The sequence below is a fragment of the Balaenoptera musculus genome, chromosome 4 (genome assembly GCF_009873245.2).
Source record: "Balaenoptera musculus isolate JJ_BM4_2016_0621 chromosome 4, mBalMus1.pri.v3, whole genome shotgun sequence".
Taxonomy (NCBI): domain Eukaryota; kingdom Metazoa; phylum Chordata; class Mammalia; order Artiodactyla; family Balaenopteridae; genus Balaenoptera; species Balaenoptera musculus.
The window spans coordinates 48,089,089-48,108,106 of NC_045788.1; the positions used below are offsets into that span (position 1 = coordinate 48,089,089).

The 19,018-nt window shown below is 40.6% G+C and overlaps 1 protein-coding gene across 1 annotated transcript; it reads left to right on the forward strand.

The window, feature by feature from the left end:
- The first annotated feature begins 1,519 nt into the window (after positions 1–1,519).
- Positions 1,520–18,763, forward strand: SAMD7 (sterile alpha motif domain containing 7). Its single transcript, XM_036849776.1, has 7 exons — positions 1,520–1,605; positions 2,837–2,961; positions 6,525–6,603; positions 7,724–8,352; positions 9,363–9,484; positions 15,172–15,282; positions 18,569–18,763. The coding sequence occupies exons 1-7, from the start codon at positions 1,520–1,522 to the stop codon at positions 18,761–18,763; spliced, it is 1,347 nt and encodes a 448-aa protein (XP_036705671.1).
- Positions 18,764–19,018: the final 255 nt, after the last annotated feature.

Genomic DNA, 19,018 nt, shown 5'->3' on the forward strand with positions numbered 1-19,018 from the left:
TCACTCATAGGTAAGTTCAGACTTCTACCAGAGACTGTCAATTCATGACACAAATCAAAGTTCAACAGTGTTTCAAAAGGAAACACCACGTTGTGTCCCACACTGTTCTGTTGTGTAAGGGACGAGGTAAAAAAAGGTGGCTGTGCGCCAAATCTCAGGTGCGGAGGGCCTGAGGTTCTAAGCCAAGGAGCAGTGTCCTCGCCAGAGATGCAAGCCCACAGCTGACACACCTGGCCTGAGTTCTTTCTTGGCAGCTCACCCTGGCTGGCAGGCATCTGGCAAATATTTTTACCCTGATTCTGACTGGTCACTACTCTGAGGCCACTATGTTCTTTCTTGGCCTGAGTTCTTTCTTGGCAGCTCACCCTGGCTGGCAGGCATCTGGCAAGTATTTTTACCCTGATTCTGACTGGTCACTACTCTGAGGCCACTATCAGAGAGGAAATTATATTGACCTCACAGAAATAGTGAAAATAAATCCACATTAAAAACTTTAAAAAAATGTATATGAATGGTGAAAGCCAGTGATAGGTGACCTGTGGACTTGAATTTCGAAGTTGATCAGTAGCTTTAGGCCTGGAAAAGAAGTTAAAGAAGTGACTGCTTATTTAAATACCATTATATTTTTAGTTTTGGAACCATATGAATGTATTAACTCTTTTAAAAATTAAATCAAATATGCACACGAGAAAGAAAAAAACATCACTACTTTGAAAAGCAGAACATTTTCTTCCTGATTTCCTTTTTTTTTTTTCAAACATAGTTGTAGTTATCTCAATTTTTTTTTTTAAAGTAACTATTGAGGATGAAGAAGCTAAAGTGACCTGTTTGACTAACACTCATTTAATATTTTAAATTATTCAAAAGATGTTAAGAAAATATAAGACAAAATTTTACCCCTTTTATAATGGTCCCTTTTTCTGATCACTAGGGTCTAGATAAAGTTATGAATGCTTGTGTCTATGTATATTTGGATATAACTTGGTCACTTGTTCTAGTTAGACACATGCAGTCAGCCTGTATTCACTTTAATTAGATGTATTTTGGGCCATTAGGAAGATTTTCCTCCTCTTTTCTGTTTTAATCTTATCAACTAAATAGGAATATTTTTCCAAAAATTTAACATATGGGAGCATACATACATTTGTACTTCTGGAAATATAAACATCAAAATAAGTTGTAATAAAAGAAGTTGGTATTTCTGGAATCTTGCAAAACTGGTTTAATTTTATTAGTGTTGCTTGTAGTGTGGTATGGTATTACCTGTGGACTCTCCAACAAATTCCAGAGGCACACGGAGTTCTGCAGTTGTATCTGGGTACTTACAATGGAGGGGTTTTTGTGTAACTGAAATCTTGCTGTAGTTAGTCTTCCCAAGTGTTGGGAAAATACAAAAGGTTTTCATCGTGTTCAAGAAGAATTTAAATAGTTAACAAAAAGTAGATATTTGTTGACATATCTATCCGGTTTTTTTTTAGAACTCCATCAGTGGCGAGAAATATTGATGATAAATCCAATGATGGCTGTGAACCCTTTATTGACAGCATCAGGGCATCAGAGGATTCCACTGGTTTCCTCACCATTTGAACCTCCAAGTGTGGATAGGTATTTCTCTTCAATACGATATTCCAAAGGAGAAAATGGATATTATGAAGGTTTCAAATGCTGTTAACCCCAGTGTTGTTTTATTGTCTAATGTTATTTCAGGGAACTGTGGTGCAGTAATTCTGCCGGCCACATCTTCAACAAACTTCTCATCACTTCCCCTTTGAGGCCTGCTTGACATCCTCACTCAGCAAATAGCTAACGAGCACTTTCTACGTGACAGGCATTGCATAGGTGCAAACGTGGATGTAGTCTGCTAGGGCTGCGGTAGCAAAATACCACAGACTGGGTGGCTTAATTTTATTTCTCACAGTTCTGGAGGCTGAAAGTCCTAGATCAAGGTACTGGCAGGTTCTGTTTCTCCTGAGGCTTCTCTCCTTGGCTTGCAGACTTGGCTGCCTTTTTCTCTGTGTCTTCACATGCTTTTTTCTCTGTGTGCAAGCACTTCTGGTGTCTCTTCCTCTTCTTATAAGAACACCAGTCCTACTGGGGCCCCACCCTTATGACTTCATTTAACTTTAATTACCCCCTTAAAGGCCCTAGCTCCAAAGACAATCACATGGCGGGGCAGGGGTTAGGAACACAATTCAGTCCATAACAATTGGGTATCCTGGATTTCCTGTGATAGAGCAATTCTTTCTTTGCAATAAAAGTGAAGTTATCCGTATTTTGGTTGCACACTCTGGCAGTTTCCTGTCTTCCCTTCTTTTGAATATATTGATATAGTCTGACGTTCCGAGGAGAAAGAAAAATTCAGTATTTATGGTTGTTCATGGAGCATGAACAATAGAGTTGGACTTCTAGAGACCACTGAAGTTTGGAGAAATAAATTGTCCGCCCAGGTAGTCACTGATCCCAGATGGCAAAACTCAAGCCACAGTATGTTTATCAAATGAGAAAAGAATGTTGTGGTCAAGAATGGAAAATCAGACATTGGTCCTGATTTGATTGGATCTTTTTTTTTCCCCTGACAACCCTAAAACTTCCCTTTCCTGCTTTCTCTGTTGTGTTGGCAGCTGAGTTAGTCCTTCCTTAGTAGAGCCCTTCCTCCTAAGCTTTCTCATCATATTTCTACTTAAGCCAATAGAGACTGCAGGACTTTTGTACTTCATTTTGGGAAGAGATGATAGAATCCCATATGGCAAAAAAAAAAAAAAATCTCACTGCCTATGCAATGGAAATTTTGTACAATTCCATTTTCATTTTACCTAATTTGTATCTTTTTCCCTAGAGATTTATTGCCTCCCACTGTAGCTCCAACTGACCCAAGACAGTTTTGTGTTCCTTCCCAATTTGGATCCTCTGCTCTACCAAATGCAAATATGCCGAACGTGCTGTCCAGTCGTGTCTACTCAGGTATGAGCAACAGATGGCTCTCGTCTGTGGAGCCACTGTGAACTGGATTGCTGCATTAAGCTTGCCATCAAGTTTACTGCCAAATTTTAGAGGCAAAACTGTATGGTGATTATACTTGTGGTTTCTATAATTACTACCTAGGTTTAAATCATGGTTCCACCACTGTGTAACCAAGTGTAAGTCGCTTAACTCCTCCAACCATCAATTTACTGATGTATAACATGAACATCTGCAATCACTATCTGTCTTATCTTACACACAGGAACTGATGAGGTCATGAGGAGATGAGGTCTGAGAGTTAAAGGCCCTGGGGCAGCTTACATATGGCCTGATAGGTCATAGTGAGGACCTGCCTTTTATTCTGGGGAAGAGGGAAAGCTTTTGAGGAGTTTGAGCAAAGGAATGACATGGTCTGACTTACATTTTACCAGGATCACTCTGGCTGCTGTGTTGGGGACAAACTTGATAGGATTAAAGTTCTGGAGTTAAACTGATGGGAGTTAATGGGCTATTAGAATAGTCAAAAGATTATGATGGATTGGCCCTGCGTGGTGACAGTAGGAATAGTAAGAAGTGGCTGGATTCTGTAAGTACTTTGAAGGTAGAAACAACAAGATTTTCTCAGAGTTCAGATATGAGATGTAAAAAGAGGAGAGGTGTTAAGGATGACATCAAAAATTTTGGCTGAGAAATGGGAAAGGTGGAGTTGCTCTTCACTGAGTTGAGGAAGACCATGAAAGCAAGAGTTCTTGGGGCGGGAGAGATATCATAGGCATTTGAGATGCCTAATAGACAATCAATGGGGGATGTCTGGAAGGCAGCTGAAGTCCAGGGAGGACTTCTGGAGACAACCTGGAGATATAATTTTGGAAGTCATCGGGATATATGAGACTAGATGAGATCATCCATAGAGTGAGTTAAAAGGATGAGTTAGAAGTTAAAAGGATGATCCCTGGGACATACCAACAGGGTCCAGAAGATGAACGGAGATATAGAAAAAGCAACCACTGAGGTGGGAGGAAACCCAGGAGAGGACGGAGGCCTGGAAACCAAGGGAAGAAAGTGTTTTAAGGAAAGAGTGAGCAACTGTGTCAAGTATGCCGCTCAAAGATCAAATAAGATGAGGACCAAGAATATATGATTAGATATAGCTTTGTGGAGGTCATTGATGATCTCGATAAGAGCAATTTCAGCAGAGTGGTGTCAGTAAAAACATGAGTGTAGGGGCTCAAGAGGGAATAAGAGGTGATAATTTCCTCACAATATTGAAGATCAGATTGATGCATCTTATCTCCCCAAAACTATATTCAGTGAGTTTGTTTGTCCCTGCTCCCCAATTCCAACAACTCTTAATATTGAGTTAGCCGAAAAGTTCATTGGAGTTTTCCATGTTACAGGAAAACCCAAATGAACTTTTTGACCAACCCACTAGGTATGAACAATGTGAGTGAAAAGCATGAGACAGAAAGAAATATGATTGGTGCCAGGGCCAGTGAAGACACCGGCCTGCCTGGATTTAGGCATGTTGTCTGCCACAGTGCATGTGGATCCACTTCGATGAGATTGAGCAGGGGCCAGGTCTGAAACTAGACACACCCACTGGAGTGTGACAGGCCCATCAGCTGAACCTGGATGGTAGCCCCATCTGGCAGCAAGAACCCGGTAAATCTATAGCTCGAAGTTACAGGCAGCAATTAAGCAGACCAGTGAAATAGCTGCATTGCTGACTCAGAAAGAGCGTCTTAGTGATGAAGAATCCAAAAACTGCCAATAGTTGGATACAAACAGGCAGGTTGACAACCTGTCCCAGGAACAGAGGTCAGTCTCCCACCTCAAGGCTGACATGTAAGAGAGTAAGCAAGGGCAAAGTAGGGCCTCAGTCCTATAGAAACTGAGCTACTAAGTAAGTTAGCAAAATAGGAATTAAGACAGGGATCTGTTTCAAAACTTGGGATGTTAGGTAGGGAGTGGATTATTACAACAGGACTAGCACTAAGTTTGATGTCAACTATTTGGGAAAGAGAAAGAAACTTGAAATAGGTTTGATGAGTCCACGATTCATAGGGTGCTAAAATCCAGGTAATGAGAATTGTGCCCTCTACACTGGTCTTCTCACATGGACATTCTCTGCATCCTTGGGCATTACCCCATGGGTTGGCAGTCTTATGCATGCCAGCTGTCTCAAGGAGAATATCTCAAAGGCCCTCAACTATAAAAACATGGAGCTTTAGAGTCAGAAGGATTTTTAGAGGTCATATCATCTAACCTCTGAATTTTACAACTGAGAGAGAATCTCATAAAAATAGATATAGTATGGTGTATTTCAAGATAGGTTATTATTAATAGGAGTTTAACGAGCTCTGCTAGCTTGGTACAAGGCAAGTATAAAAACAGTTCTAGCCTTCATGATACCTGTTGGGGAGAACAGATTTACACATGTAAAACTATCATTGAACAAAACTCTGTGTAATAAGTATAATTTGTGCATCTGTTATTGTTATAGTGTGGTCTGTAGACCTATGCTGGTGTGAGAAGTGTTTGTACAAATAAATGCATAAACAGAGAGTAAGGCTTAGAAAATTTCACAGCAACTTGACAGGGTAATTTTATGTCTATTAATCTAATCATTTTAAATTGTGCTTGTACTTGTTCTTGCTTTCATTTCAATTTTCTAAAAGGTCATTTTATGTATTTTTTGAAAGTATTGGTCCATGATGAGTTGGAAATTTTAAAAGAAAAAAATAGTCCTTCACCAAGGGATGGTTTGAGAAGCACCAGCATAGACTCTAAGTGCATTAGGAGTCCAGAGAAAGAAAAAATCAATATAAGCATGAAGTTACCAGGCAAGAATAGAGCCTTGAATTCTGACGATGCTGTCATTATCTTAAGACATATTCGAAAGTTGACACAAGAATGTAATTGCTGTTCAACTCCATTGAAATTGTTTTGTAGAAAGTATTTTCCTCAGCTACACCCAAAAGTCCACGTAGAGAACTTCATATTTTATCCACTTAAATCACTGTATTTATTTCCAGGGATTTCAGTGCATAAAGAAGCACTTAGTTACTTTTTTTTTTTTAAGGTCAGCTAATTCTTTTCTTCCAAAAAAAAAAAGTTATCAATATTTACTTAAAAGCAAGCGATCAAGAGATCCACAGTTAATTTCATCTTTTTCCTTTTGAAGTATGGTAGAGAAACATTGCCAGTTGTGAGACCTATACTTAAAGGAAAAATATTATCTGGGGAATTCCCTGGCAGTCCAGTGGTTTGAACTCGGTGCTTTCACTGCCAGGGCCCTGGGGTCAATCCCTGGTCAGGGAAATAAGATCCCGCAAGCCTCAAGGTGCAGCCATAAAAAAGAAAATAATTATCTGGTGTTATCATGCCATCACCAAAGTGACTCTAAGATTCTGAACAGCCATGAACTGATACCATTTCCAACACTGTGCTCAGGTGGTGGTTTTTTGCAGATACTGTTTTAAATCATTATATTTTCTTTTATTATTTTCAAGTGGATATTGTTAATTTGTTTGTGGGGTGGGATGGTGGTTTTCTTGTTTAAGGTTGGGGCATTTTGCCACCTGAATCCATAAAGGCAATGGCTAGAAGGAATGAAATGATTCAAAGGCAGCATACTGCCAGGTAATGTAACAATGTTGTTTTATTTTCTATTCATTCACTGTTTATTCATTTGTTATATGTATACTTTTCTATATATTCATTCATTTATTGTATTTGTGTATTGTTGTTTTTGTATATATTGCTATATTTGTGTATATGTATTCACTGATTTTATATATATATATATATATATATATATATATATATATATACACACACACACTGATTACTTTCAAAAAGTATTCCAGGAATATTACAAAGAGAAACATATACAAACATGTACACAGGTTGTTTAAGGATAAAAGCAAGATTAGAAATTACACAGTGAAGCTAAGTCTACAGATCACAGTAGCTTGTCAATATCTCATAATTAAAATGCCTAGCTGTGATTCCTTTGAAATTCATACTGGCATTTCTGTCTTAAATGACTTCAGTTCTGCCCAAAGATAGGAGCCAAGCTTGCCAATCCCACTTCAAACTATGCCATTAGAGCCCAGACAGCCCCATGTCAACCTAAAAGTGGCCTTCAACAACCAGGAGAAAGAAACACACAGCAATGATGACTAGGGTATTGCTGTGGGCAAGAGAAAGCATCAGTCAACTTTTTCATCGCTGAACATTAAGGGGTCCAGGTGATGACCAATAAGCAAAGTAAAGTAAGCAAAACCACCAGCAAGTCTTCCCCCCTCCTCCCTTCCCCCACCCTTACCACTGGCATTAATTTTAACAGTTGAGACTTCTGTGTTTCTTGAGGCTCACTAAAATTGTACTGTTAAGGTTTAAAAACTTCTTCCCAAAACTTTAATTTCTTTGAGGATTAATCTCTGGCAAGAAACTATGCTGTGCTGCATTCTCCCCATCCCTGCTAAGATTGCCATATCCATTAGAGACAATGCTCTAAAGACTGGCCTCGGACTTCCATTGTGAGATTCAGCCAAACCCTTCACCTCTGATCTTACTCCAAACTCTCCTTCCCAGTGGCTCTCTGGGGGATTCGTGTTTACACCTAACAGACTTCAGATAAGTAGCATAAGGACTCACAAGAAAAGCAGAGGTGCTACAATAGGGAAGGCAGAGGGCCATTAAAATGATACTTCTAATGGTTTTCTCGGGTTTATACAATATATTGTTTTGTTTTTAGGATGGAAATGGAAATGCATGCCATTTACCAACAAAGGAGAACAGAAAAAGTTAATTGCAAGGGCCTAGCAGGCCTAGGGATACCATTCCTCTGTGGCTTCAGTATCCCAGCTGGCCCAGCCACCGACCATGGCAGGAGCGTGCTCCCTGCCAGTGACCTGCACGCTCACAGAAGCGCCCTGAGAAAGCTTCAGAGAAACCCCATGGTAGCGGCAACTGGTCCGCACTTTCTAGACAGCTGGGGGCAGAAATGTCGTCGTCTCAGGAGAGGTACAGGGAATCAGAAAGTTCTAGACAGTGACACTGAGAGTTCTAAAAGTCGAGTAGAAGAAAAGCCCCTAGGCCAAACCCATGCAGTTCCCTGTGAAGAGAATGAGTATGCAAAAGACCCAGAAACAGACACTCTCAACAACCACAAGTTGGGTGAAACCAAAGAAAAGCCATCTACAGCTCTTGCTCACACCTTTGGAGAGCTGGAGCGCAGCCATAGAAAACCCTGGGGAGCTCGTGGCACTCCCCTGGAAGAAAAGGCCTGGGACAATGGGAAAGGGAAGGCTTCAGAGCAGGTTTCGGCAGCCTGTGGTGAAAAGAATGGGGCTTACGCTCCAGTTCCTCTACCATCTCTGCCAGGTAGGTGTCCAGGGGCTAATCCTCATGAACCGCAGGTCATCAAGTCCCTGAAGTTATTACATAGTGAGCTGTAACCACTGTGTTTCTTTTTATCCTCCTTTTTCTTAATCCTACTTAGAATTAGCTCCTCTCGAAACGTTTATTACATTACTTCCAGTCAGCCATAGCAGTGCAATGTATCTCTGTTTATATATTGCTATATAGAGAATTTTCAGCAAAGGCTAGGAAGGTAAATATGAGGAAGGATGGGAAAGCCTACCAGAATTTTTAATTAAAATTTTATTTTAATTTAATCTAATCTCTTCAACACAGAACAGAAGGGCTTCTTGCTTAAAAGTACGAATTCAATCTCCCCTGTATTTAAGTGTAGAAAAAATAAACAATTAAACAGAAGCTCTTTCAGTGCTCACTACTGCTACGATACTCTCTAACCTAAAACTATTAACACACTACCCCCCGCCCCAAAAAGACACACTGAATAGTTTTCAAGAACTTCTTTAGGTAAAAAATATTTTAAAACTGGAACTTCTTTAGATAAAGATATTTTAAAACACAAGGATTTGGGTATGTGTAATCTAGCCACCATACCAACTGCTTCCCTGACAAAATAGTAATTTGCCATTTTGATGAAGATGTAGCTAAATCCTCACGTGGCTTAGAGAGCATGATAAATCATGTAACATCATAGAACATGGTAGTATTAATCTGGAGAATGAAATCCACAGGGTATTTCTATTGGAATCTGAGAGAAGCTGGAACTTTGTTTTTATTTATGATAAGGTTGTCATTAAAGATCCTTTAGAGGAAGAAAAGAAAGGAGGTAGCTAAGCTGTTTTAGAAATCATCTCTCAGTAACTCTATCTTTTAAGGGGCTTACTTGTAGATCTATGTAAAGGGACTGCTCTGTGGTAATAGAACATGAGGAAATGAATGTAACTATACATAAAACTGTACTCTTAGCTTCCCCCTTTTCCCTTTTCCCACAAAATAAGTTTCTTTCTGTTTTGAAGGAACACATGTGCTTCTTACAATCAAGGAAAATCTATCTTTGGATGAAGATATTCAGAAATGGACCGTGAATGACGTGTACAACTTCGTTAGTGGCCTTCCAGGTTGTTCAGACTATGCTCAGGTGATGCAACATTTAAGTATTTTATTAAAAGTTAGAGACTTTGAAATATAATTCCTTCATAATGAGTTCTGTCGAACTTGATTTTGACCCCAGAGAGCATTCCTAATAATCTCTCCCTTTGTATGTCATTGGCTCCCCTGGAACAGAAGCCTCTGATTGGTGGAGCTTGGGTCATGGGCCCACACCCCAGCCTCAGGGGAGGCTGGGAGAGCCAGTGTTTGGCTTTAGTTTCTGTCCCATCAAGGCTCCTGAGATGTGGAATTCTCCCAAAATTAGGAGGTTCAGAAGCCAAACATCCAAGAAGAATGAGAGGTGTCTACTATATTCCCTACTCATCCATTTAGCAAACATTTGGAGGCATGTACTTCTGTATCAGAAGTTTTAGGCTACTCATCATACATAACAGAAATATATACTTTATTCTAAAAAGGACAAGAAGGGAATACATCTGAAAAGTAGGAAATTAACTATTTTAGAATTCCATTTTTATGCTGGGGCAAGATATAAAAATGCCTACACACATAATTTAATCTGGTAGATAAATACTATTTTTTAAATTATAATGAACTATCAGGACAGTTGAAAAGTAAAACTAGCCTCACTTATATGGGAAAATTGGAGATAAAAATGGTGGGTTGCCAAGTTTTTGAAGTTTATGTCAGTGCTACATTTTCATGCATATAGTTTACTTTTTCAAGTGATTTAATAACACAATTCCAAGCAACAGTGTGCCTACTAAATCTGGTATCACTATCTTTGGTTTATATTTTAAAGTAAAAGAAAGCAAGGAAAGGACATTATGATTTAACTACAGAATAATTAACTGATGTTAGAGATAATTTTTTTCAGATCCCATTTTGTGATATTTTCTTCAGTGTAATGCTGTTAATTTTTTTTTTAATTTTCATTTCTTCCTTCCTTCCTTCCTTCCTTCCTTCCTTCCTTCCTTTCTTCCTTCCTTTCTTTCTTTCTTTCTTTTCCTTTCTCTTTTTCTTCCTTTGTTCTTTTTATTGGACCAATGGAAAAGTCATATAGAGTAGTGATTAAGAGTATGGCTTATGAAACCAGAAAGTACAAGTTCAAATCCTGGCTTTTCCACTTTCTGGACATGTGACCTAGGACAAATTGCCTCCCTCCTTGGTGTCTCAGTTTTTTCATCTGTAAAATAAGGATAATAGTATAATACATTTTCAAAGGATTGTTGTAAGCATAAATGAGTGCCTGGCACTCAGTAGATTCTAATTTCATCATTACCTCAGAGGCTTCTAGAGAAAGCAGAATCTCCAGTTACTTATGAGGCGAGTTGTATTCTTCACGTCACCTACTTTGTCTTTTTGCATATCTGCTAAAAAAATTTGTTCTATTTTTTCCTATTCAATGAGTATAACCTTATTATTTTATCACTAGTCATTAACCATGAGTAAGTCACTTTTTAAATGTATCTACACCACTTTTCAAGTGGTACAATGAAGTTACCAAATCCTGATAACCAGAAAGAAGCAACCCCGTGTATAACGAACGTTTGATTACTGACTTCTGATGGATTGAATCTGTTTGAACTCACTATTTTTAATCAGTCAGTGATTCACTGTCATAAAAATACAGTTTATAATAACCACTCTTGTAATAAATAATGTTACATGCATTTCATACTTTATAATCCCAAATGTCCCCTTATGGGTATAAAGAAGTCACATAAACACGAAGACCCCAAACTTTGCTGACTCATTATCTCTTACCAACAGGATGTGGGTGCTTCCTTCCCCACCCCAAGAAGTGGTACAGTTATTTCTAGGTGTTTCTCAAATGTGTTTAGGATCAAGTCCTGCTCTTGTTTCCTCACTAAAGTCAGTTCCCCTCCTAGCAATTGCTGGTGACTCAACAGCAAGGATGCCACTACTCTGCTGGGCATGACCAGGCTGTGCTCAGTGACGGTGTTCTGTACAGAAATGGGGAGAACGCCCCTGCACGCAGCTGGGGGCCGTCTGAGCGCAGCAAGCTCCGAAGCAGCACTGCTTGTGCACAACTCTCACAGGGACCCTTGTCTGCAATGTGCCATCCGCTTTTACTCACAGCCCCTGGGACTCCTCAGGACCACACCCCTGTCCCCTTCTCTGTCCTCTTCTTCCTCACCTCTGCCTTAGGTGCAGCAGCCTCCAACCACCCACCTTCTGCAGGTAGAGAAAGGAAATTCAGGAAAAAATAACCGCAGTGAAAACCCAAAGCCCCTTGCAAACGAAATCTTTTAAATAGATGTGAAGAGAGGATGGGTGGTTCAGCCATTTAGGGACATCCAGGATACCCTGTAACACATTTTTTGTGTTCAAAGTCAATGTCTAGTTCAAATAAGTCAGCAGTTAAAGTATTCTCTCTAAAAATAACTGAAATTAGTAAAAATACATGCATATTTATATCATGCACTTGGCCCAAACTGCTCTCATGAGAATGAAGTGAGGATATCTTCTGAGTGACAGAGGCATGTTCTGCATCTTTGCCTCAGGCCCAGGGTCCATCCACCATGACTGAAGGTTAGTCCCTCATGCATTTCAGGCCCTGGGTGCCAACCTACCTTTGTGTGAAAATTTATCTCTGTGATTTCTCCTTCTTTGGATGCTCTCTCGTGGTCCCTTCACTGCTCGCTGGAATCCCTACAAAGGAAAGAGAAATTAGGTAAATTTTCTACCATAAATATAGGTAACTATTTTCATCAGCACTCCTTTTTCTGATTGGCAGTGGGGTTAAGCAGGGAAAATTCTGGATCAGAATCATGAACTATACATTATTTTACAAGTTCTCTAACAGGCAAGCTATGATTTTTGGCAACTCACTTAACCTTTTCTATGTTGGTTCTCGCATTTATAAAAAATCATAGTAATAGCGCCTACTCCTTATTGGCAACAGACTATGTGCCAGGCACAGTACTAAGTAAATTATTTAGATTGTCTTTTAAATGTAATCTACACCATACTTCTGCAAAGGAGATATTAACTCTATTTTGCAACTGAGTAAAGCTGAACTTCAAGGTGGCTAGAGGACTGCTTAAAAAAATGTGTGTGTGACTACAAATCTAGCTCTTTCCGTTATAATTACTCTACATTGAGGATATTGGGCCATATGATTTTCGGCCAAGGGTACCTGGGGCCCTAGGAATTCTCAAAGGTGGTAGAAGGTATGCTTAAGTTATTCAAGATATTTCAAAACAACAAACAACCTAAGAAATATCATACATTTCCCCAATATAAGGCTACATAGACTAACCCAAACTGTCCACTTTTCTGCTTTGGCCCAAATTAAGTTATTTATATTAGCCGTTCAACAATTTGATCAGTTAAAATGGGAAAAGAAATAATTACTTAATAAATATAGTTTGTAAATAACTAAAATCTGTTAGAACACAAAGTTCCTGGTACAGAAGTTTCCCAAGAAGAATCTAATTTTCTGCTGGTCCTGAGGCATGCCCTCCAAGGCACGGAACACACAGTGGAAATGGGACAAATATGGTTCCTCTTCTCACGGAGCTTGTAGTCCAGAAGAGGGGCACCGTAAGGGATTCCACATCGGCGTGACCATGCTGGAGAGGGCAGCTACAGGGCATGGTAGGAACACGTAGGAGGGCCTTATGGTTTCCTAGAGGAAGAGGCATCGAAAGTGAGACCTGACAGGAGTTTACCACCTGAGGGGGAACAAGGTGAGAGGGAGGCAAAGGAGGAATTTCCAGGTGAGGACCAGAAGCCAGAGAGAACTGAACATGGTTGGGATTTGAGAATAATTTTTAGTGGCCAGAGGGCCAGGGCCAAGGTGGGAAAGGTGAGGATGGCAGGATAGGGGACTGAAGAGGGAGAAGGGGCCAGGCCACAGAGACTTGAAGGATTGTGACTTCATCCCGGAAACAGTCTAGGTTTTAAGGAGGAGTGGCGTGCTTAGTTTTATGTTTCAGAAAGGTCGCTCAGTTGCTTTTATGAAAATAGGTTAAAAGAGGCAAGACTGGTGGGGAAGCCTTCTCGGATGAACAATAATGGAGTTGGATCCAGGGTAGAAGCAGTGGGGTGGACAGATAAGAATTCTACCTAAGAGGCAGAATTGGCACGATTCAGCTTCTAAGTTAAAGATATACATTAGGGAGCCTTCAGTATACAGAGACACTCACTGAAGCCAAGAGAGAGACTGAGATGAATCCGGAAGACCAAAGAGGACCTGGGTCAGAAGCCTAAGGGACTCTTAACACATAAGGATGGACAAAGAAACAGTAGTCACAAAGGTGACAGCAAAAGAGAGGGCAGAGGGTACCCAGGAGGGAGAAGCCTCAGGAAGGCGAGGCAAGTGCATTTTCTTGAAGGAGTAGTCAACAATGTCAAATGCAGTCAGGAGTGTAAGAAATAAGAGGACTGAAAAATATCTACATGTTTGATAGAATCACCAGGGACCCAGAGGAGAGCAGGTTTAATGGACTTGTGAGGGTGGAAGTCAGACTCCTTGAGACTGAGGAATGACTGTGAAGTAAGAACATGGAAACAGGGAGTATCAAAACTCTTGAGAAATTGGGCTGTGAAGGGGATGAGAGAGACCTGGGGCAGGATATAGAGATGGAGTGAGGAAGTGTTTCTGTATTTTCATCATTATTGCTTGTATAATGATGGTGGAGACTTGCTTAAATTCCACTGGGAAAGAGCCAGCCAAAGAGAAGAGACTGACGATGAGACAGGGGAGTATCTATTGTGCGGGGCCTGGAGGTGGGAAGGGTGCAGACACTTAGCCTATGTGGAGAGAGTGCCTTTAAAGAGTGAGGGACCACTCTCCCCCTGTATCAGCACAGAGGAAGAAAATGTAAGCTTTTAGGTTGATTTGCGCAGAATTAGAGGAAGTTCTTATCTACTGGTTTGTTTGTTTGTTTGTTTTAATTAGGAAGTTACATGATCTGCTGAAAATGAGGGGCGATTCTGTGGGGTCTAAAGTTTGAGTGTGAAGAAAGCTTGAAATAGAAAGAAAGGAAAGCTCATCAATGTATGTAAGATTGCCAGGCAGTTTGAAGTTGGAGACCATAACGTTACAGTACTACCAGTCAGCCTAGTTTTTTCTGCCCATCCCCTTATCTGCCTGGAAACTTTGTCCACCAGCAGCCTTCCTAGTTTCTGGAAGAATGGAAGGCATGGTGACGTCCACTACACAATCAGAACAAATATGTCCAGCGTGACAGCTCTCACCTGAGTTTTCCTCTTCTCCCTTTACTACTCTTCTAAGGCAGTGGACAGAGGCACTGAGTCTGTAAATGTGAGAGTCTGAAATTTGCCTGAAATGGTTTTTACCCACATCCCTTCACTCATACTATTTGTCCATTCATTGATTTGTCCAGCAAGGATTATTGCATATCTTCTGTCATGGGCCAGGCACTGCATTACAGGTACATTGGTGAGTAAAACATGGGCTTGCCCTCAAATAATAACTATTCCAGGTTGGAATTGCATTCTATATACAGAGAATTAAAATGTACTCCAAGGGTTGTTAAAGACTACAAACAACATGCTATTGGAGCACAGAAAAGAGGGTAACTGAAAATAAGAAATGTTATGATTTTTTGTGTCATCCTCAAGCAGTCTTAATGTTTCCTCCAAAGCTAAAAATCTATATATAAAACAAGGTCTTAAAAAAAAGACATTTAAACAAAGCTGACATCTTTTGTGTTTAATAAGGTGTTTAAAGATCATGCAATTGATGGAGAAACTTTGCCATTACTCACAGAGGGGCATCTTCGAAGCACTATGGGCTTAAAGCTGGGGCCAGCACTAAAGATCCAATCGCAGGTAGGGTGATTTTTCGTAACTAAACATGTTAATGGTATGAAGCTTAAGAGAAATATGTTACCTTTATCTTGTAACATTAACAATACCTATTTAACCTCTTTATTAAGCTTTTTCCCTCTGTGGTTGGGGACATGATAGAAGTGAGGGAACCTGAAAACTTTGGACGGGGCATTGGTACACATTCCTAGTTTTGGTTGGGAAGGCACAAAGCAGTGGTGTGCTGGCCAATGTTTAACCACCTGCTGTCTTTAAAAGTGAACCCCGATTCGTAGCATTTGTCAATTCCTGTGGTGTCAATACTCCCACCATGGCTGACAAACTCGACATGCAGCGTCACTGAATACAGAATTGGGAAGAGGTGCACCGCAGCTCCCCATTGCAGACTATCTTCACCATGTGGCTAGCACAAGTGTAAACAACCTCAAGAGCAGAGATAATAATAAACAATTATAGTAAAATAAGTAGGTAAAAATAATTAAGTGATAAGTTTGGGGCATTTAATACTTCAGTTTGCAATATAATATATCTAATTGTAACTTTATATAATTTAATTTTTAATAATGGCATTTTTAGCAATTAGCTTGTAAATTTCCTAAAAATATGACAATCGGTCTCAAGAGCTGGAACAAGCCAGCTCCAGAGCACCGCTCCTCGTCACTGCCTCCCTCCACTGCTTCGTTCTGGTCTAAGGCACTATCTTCTCTCGTTGGATTACTGCACTAGCCTTCTAACTCTTCTCCCTGCTCTGCCCTTGCCCACCCAGAGCTTATTCACACAGCCGTAAAGAATGATTCTTCTAATACATGAGGCAGATCATGTCACTCTTCTGCTCAAATGTCTGCAGTAGCTCCCCATTTCTTTCAAAGTCCAAGTCAGAGTCCTATATTATTTGCACTCCTCCCCACCCATCACCGCCCTTGCCTTCCTGACCTCATCTTCTAAGTCTCTCCCTGCCAGTTACTGCTTTTGTCAACTCACCTCTGGATGCTGTTTGAACATCTATAAATTTATTTATTTTATTTATTTATTTTTGGCTGCATTGGGTCTTTGTTGCTGTGCAAAGGTTTCCTCTAGTTGCAGCAAGTGGGACTACTCTTCGTTGTGGTGCGCGGGCTTCTCATTACGGTGGCTTCTCTTGTGGACCATGGGCTCCAGGCGCGCGGGCTTCAGTAGATGCAGCACATGGGCTCAGTAGTTGTGGCGCATGGGCTTAGTTGCTCCGCAGCATGTGGGATCTTCCCGGACCAGGGCTCGAACCTGTGTCCCCTGTATTGGCAGGCGGATTCTTAACCACTGCGCCACCAGGGAAGCTCCTGTTTGAACATCTAGACAGGTTCCACCTTCACACTGTTCCCTCTGCCTGCAATGCTCTTCCCCCAACATCCTCATGCTTTGCTCCCTCATCTCCTTCATCTTTGCTCCACCATACCATCTCAATGAGGTTTGCTTGGTTCACCTTACTTAACATTGCACACGGCCCAGCCCCCATACAGACTACTGCTATCCCTTTTTCTGGTCTTCTCTTTTTCCCCATAGCACCCATCATGTTCAATCACACAATATAATTTATTTATTTGTTATATTTATTTTTGATTTCCCTCTGCCCCCACTAGAATGCAAGCTCCATTAGAGCAGAGATCTTTATCTGTTTTGTTGACAGATATAACCTTAGAACATGCAAAACCCATAATAGGTCAACAGTTATTTGTTGAAAGAGTGAGTTTCCTAAAAGGCAAACCAAGAAGCCTCAACTAATTCTTTCAGAATTTATACAGTACTTATTCACAATACATGCTTAGACCAGGAGCTGAGTTTCCAGAATGTCCTTCAAAAACCTTTTTTTTTTTCCTAAACTTTTCAGGGTAAAGAAGTTCTTTATTTCTAATGCAAATACTTCAGTGTTTCCATTGATGTTCTTTTTTTCAACTTCTTATTTTGGAATAACTTTAGATACAGAAAAGTTGCCAAGATAGTACAGAGAATTCACCTAGCTTTTCCTAATGTTAACATAACAGGGCACATTTGTCAAAACTAAGAAATTAACATTGGTACAATATAATATTCACTTTTAAATGATTTATTTTTCTTTAGTGAGGATACTATACCTCTTGGAATACTTACAATAACACTGCAGTTTTTTCTCAGATCTGATTTTCTTTGGCTTTGGTTTATCACCTTCATTGCACTTTTTGTTCTGCTTTGTCCTTACCATGTGGCCAACTCCAAGTCATCCTTAATCTTCTCCTCACTTGCTGTTAGCATTCTTATGCTCCTATCTGATATATATAAGTGCTTCTATGCAGCCCAGCTGAGCTATTATATCCCAGGCCCCATCTGCCAGCATAACAGGACAGGACTCCCACAGAAGCTGGGGGTGGGGGGGAGGTGGAGGGGGAAGGTCCAGCTGATGCCACATGTTCAACCAAGCAGAACAGTTGTAGTGTCCTTGGAATTGGGAATTTCCAGGGGTCCAATTGAAGCAGGAAAATTGGAAGGTTCTGAGTAACATCTGAAAGTCCCAGAAGGTGAGCAGGCAGGAGTTCATCAGTGGATAACAAAATCTCAATCTCCAAAATGGGAATCAAGGGCAAAATTCCATTACAGCAAGAACTGCTAAGAAGAAGGAAACCTACCCTCCAGAACAGAAACGTAGAAGGTAGACCTGGACTGAGCACACAAGGAAAGGGGTAGGAGAAGAAAAAGTTACTGGAATTTGAGAAAGATATTATTAGAATGGAGGGAGCTGGGGGTTTGAGCTGTAACAATGTGAACAATATAGAAATCTCCTGGGTCCCACTCGGCATCAGGTTTGTGTAGGAGCCCGCTGGTTAGTACTAGTACATAAGGCAGCGCAGCCTTATTTATGTCTCAACACGAAGCCCACTGAAGGCCAGTTGTGTGCTAAGGTTCTAAAGAATTCCAGCCTCACCTGGAGGAGGATGGGCTGGGTGTTGGTCAAGGTGAAGTAGGGTGTCTGTGGGAACCCTTGTGGGACCATTGGGAAAGGAAGAGGTAGAGTGAACTCAGAGTGAAATAATTGTGTGTGCACATGAACCACAGCAGAACCAAGAACAGGAACTGGTAAGCTCCTACCACCTTGATATCCAATTTTACAATGTAAACACTATGATTCTAAAAGAAAAAGCCCACCACATCCTAGAATTGTGTCCTTCTAGATGTCCCATGCCTGAAATTACCTCAGCCTCCCTGCCACCTATGGCTTAGCAGAGTATGCTGAGTTATTGAAAGAATTCATAGATTTAATTACTATATTTTGTCTTCTAAGGTATCTCAGCATATGGAAAGTATATTCTACAAGAAAAGTCTTTCACTTCCTACCCACACGAAACAAGCATTCGATCAACCAAAAGATACAAACCCTCTTTTGGGTTTTAATTCCTGGAGTGATACACTGGACGTTCCTTGTTCCCAGGATATGATCATTCCTAAAAGAACTGAGCGAGATACTATGAGAAATTAAAACCCTCACGGAGCAAGAACAGTCTTAACCGGTTTTCTGAAAAGTCTGGAATATTCTGAAGGGGGTGTGGGGGTTTCCCAGGACCAGATGGCGGCTCAGAGGGAGAGGAAGCCCACCCTCCTGAGCTCTCTGGGAGGAGGCCTTGCCCAGGCTTCCCGAAGTGACCTCATCACAAAGTGGCTGGAGGCGTATCCTTGGAAGCAAATGCTAAATGAAGGATAGAATTTGCAAACATCAAATTTGTATATATAAAGA

Excerpts from the sequence above, each read along its gene's own strand:
- SAMD7 (XM_036849776.1), top strand. The coding sequence starts at position 1,520 with ATGGCTGTGAACCCTTTATTGACAGCATCAGGGCATCAGAGGATTCCA. Across the intron at positions 8,353-9,362 it reads TCCTCTACCATCTCTGCCAG|GAACACATGTGCTTCTTACA; the intron begins GTAGGTGTCCAG and ends TCTGTTTTGAAG. Across the intron at positions 9,485-15,171 it reads GTTGTTCAGACTATGCTCAG|GTGTTTAAAGATCATGCAAT; the intron begins GTGATGCAACAT and ends GTGTTTAATAAG.